Genomic DNA, 3417 nt, shown 5'->3' with positions numbered 1-3417 from the left:
TTAACCACCTGGCCATTGGCCTTAGTTAAGATCTTAAGATAATTTGAATGGACGAATACGTCACACTGATCCAAGGCGGTTTCCAATACACTCTATCTTTTTTTGATGCCCTTATATTTACTTTTTCTTTCGCATATGTTCGCAGCCATGGTGAGCCGACATAACATTTTTTTTTTTGCAACAAGGACAAGGATAAACCACAGTTGATGTTTTCAATGGAAATTGTCTGACTTTATATCAAAAATCAAAAATACGAGAAACGGCATTCATGTATAAAAATACGTTTTAATTGTGTGCTGTTATATTATGAAAGATATTAAGTAATACTGAACGTTTTGTAACTTCATACATTGGTGATTTTATGAAATTTTGTTTGTTAAACTAATAGTTACTAACCATTCTGTCAAGAGAGTAGATAGGAGATCCAATCTTGCATGACAATTTCAAAATATTTATAGTGTATAGACACTTTATACCAAAACTAGCCCAATAGGCCCTAAATATTTTTATCAAACTTTATATTCCGTATTTCATTAGCAAAATCAAAACTATCCCTAATGATGTATTAATTAAGTTGGAGTTATTGAAAAAATATGTTTGTATTTTAGGAACATAATAGAAAATACCTGGTTGAGAACCTGATGGTCCTACGCTAAACTAAGTGTATCATTTTTAAAATTTCGACAAAGGATTTTGTAATTTCATTTCTCTGTCATTGTTATTTTCAATGTATATTTTCAATTTAACAAATGTTATCATATCAGTTAAAGTACACTAAGTACACTATTTCCATTATCAAGTTTCATTATAATTAATTTTGTGATTTTGACTATAATTTTTTTTATGGTTACTAATTATCAGTTAAAGCATTAACATGAATTATGGTAGATAACTTAATCACATTGTTACAAATCAAATATCATCATAATTCCTGCTAATGTTGCAACAATTAGCAAGAATTATGATAATATTTGATTTTTAAAGAACATTTAAAAATAAGTGAATATTATAGACGTCTGTACGTTTAAGCATAGAATTCGTTTATGCCAAACTAATCTTAGCTTATTTAATAAACGAAGTATTTCGTATTTCAGGCCCCGAAATCTGCAAGAACGTCAGTTCAAAATCTTGTTAGTTACCTGACCCAAGGTGCCAAAACCGATTTACAGAAAGTACGAGCTTTCTTCAAGTGGATGGCCAGTAACATGACGTAAGTTTAATAACGTCATATATTTACAAGAGAGAATCCTCAACAGCCGTAATACTTAAAATTCTTTTAGGCAGGATTAGAGTAAATTAACCTATGAGACCTTTTTTCTCTCTTTTTATTAGCTATATTTTTGTGCGCCAGCTACACCAAGCGTGGGGCGTGCGTATACCCAATTCGATTTTATTACTCATCAGGATCTCTACCAGCCTACTCTCAAATTGAAATTCTTTTAGGTAGGATTAGAGTAAATTGATCTATGAGACCTTGGGCATGGTCAAATACATCAGTCGAAAGGGTTTGACCTCCTTAATCCAAAACTGTAATTAGATCTCAAGTCGATCAAGGAAATGACGAAGCTATGAACTAAAAGTTTGTTCCTGAAAAACAAACACTCAGAATCATTATATGAGCCGCTAAGCTGCTGTTAAAAATGATGACATCTTTATAAAGATGTTGTTTAAAAACTTATTTAAGCTAAGAAATCTTCATGCAATCTTATTTTTGTTTGTTGTTGTTTTCAATTAAAAGTAATTTCTTATAGAAGTAAATGCTCAATCATATGATTCATATCGTATATCGTTCACAGATCGAACGATATTAATCTGCGTAGTACTGTTTTATTTCTTGGTAAAATTATTTCAAACATTTTATACAAAAATTAAACAAACTTTAGGTTTATCTGTCCTACTTTAAAATCACAAGGTCAGTTGAAAAAATAGCTTATAATTAAATAAAATCTATCAATTTTTAACAAATATAAAATAATAAGGACTATCTGTGTTATGTCTACTGTAGGGATTGAACATCTAATTTCAACTTTACAATCGCTAAGAAACTAGGGAAGGGCAAAATAGGCAAGCGTCAGCATCACTGTTATTTCTAAAACTGTAACTTAGTTTATTTAATTCATTTCAAATCTTACGTATGAAATGTGCACAACTGTATTAACTGGATGACCCAGAACTAAATGTTTTTAAAACATGGTCTCATGGAGTCTTTTTTTTTTCTGCAATGTTTTGAAACATCGCCTCTCGTACAACTTTGAATTGAGTCCCCCGTGACTTAATGGTTACTTGTTTATTTGTTTGTTTTAGAGAAAAGCCACATTGGGCTATATGCTGTGCTAATCGCGGGGAATCGAGCCCCGGGTTTTTGTGTTGTAATTCCGTAAACTTACCGGGGAACTTAACGGTAACCCTGAAAGCTTATAAAACTAACACTCAGGGATTCGATACCCACTATAGCTATTGTGTAGCTGTGAAACAGGAGTCTTAGAATTGAAATGATATTAACTGGTTGATATATATATATATATATATATTAGCGTTTTCACTGTCAACGTCGTATACTTTAATAATGGTTAGTTCTTGTGGTTACTTTATGAATTTAATTTGCTGTTATTTGCAGATACGACTGGAAATATATGGATGTACGTATAACGGCCGAAGACGTTCTACATGCGTGTGAGGGGGTCAGTAAAGATTACTGTACTTTATTCAGCGAATTATGCAGGTGAGAAAACACTTCAGTATTGATGGGTACATTTCCGTAGTTTCTAGCCTTTGTTTTTGTTGTTGACGACACACGGATATCTTGTATTGATAGGAAGGAACATTGCCGTAGTTTCTAGCCTTTGTTTTTGTTGTTGATGACACACGGATATCTTGTATTGATAGGAAGGACATTGCCGTAGTTTCTAGTTTTTGTTGTTGAAACACACAGTTATCAACTTTAATCGAAACATTCATTTCCATTTCTTTTGCGCAAACGATAATGAGGGCGCAAAACTTATAGTAACTTATATCTTTTCTGCGATACTGAGTTTTCTATATATTTTTGTTTCGTTTTTTTTTTTGCCACGTTTAGTAAAAAAGGGGTAACATTTTATAATTCATGCAGTTTCTCGTGTTCATGGAACTAATGACTGTTTGCGCTTAAGTCAGAATTCAGCCTTAAAGATACTCACTATACTTTATCAAATTATATGTTACATATTTTATTATTTGAATTTTTTTTTCTAGGACTCTAGATAGTGATCCCCAGATGCGAAGTGTAAACTAACTTTATATATCAAGGAAACTGAAAATACTAACATATATACACAGTAGACTAAATGGCCACATCAAAGACCTCTGTGGTTATGGAATAGCCGATTACAATGTTAAACTGTGGACCAGAGGAAACTCCACCAATCGGGAGCAGCTGTT

At 32.2% G+C, this 3417-nt stretch overlaps 1 protein-coding gene across 1 annotated transcript in view; it reads left to right on the top strand.

Annotated features, from left to right (window-relative positions):
• LOC106459671 (kyphoscoliosis peptidase-like) overlaps positions 1–3417 on the top strand; it is a 30858-nt gene that overhangs the window by 8025 nt on the left and 19416 nt on the right. The window contains exons 2-3 of the mRNA XM_022386200.1: positions 1095–1210; positions 2618–2722. Of these exons, the coding sequence (XP_022241908.1) occupies positions 1095–1210; positions 2618–2722 (221 nt within the window). The remainder of the gene's footprint in view (positions 1–1094; positions 1211–2617; positions 2723–3417) is intronic.

This window comes from Limulus polyphemus, unplaced genomic scaffold, assembly GCF_000517525.1.
Source record: "Limulus polyphemus unplaced genomic scaffold, Limulus_polyphemus-2.1.2 Scaffold646, whole genome shotgun sequence".
NCBI lineage: Eukaryota > Metazoa > Arthropoda > Merostomata > Xiphosura > Limulidae > Limulus > Limulus polyphemus.
Note: the sequence above shows the minus strand (reverse complement) of the source record. Positions and strands in the feature narration are given on the sequence as shown.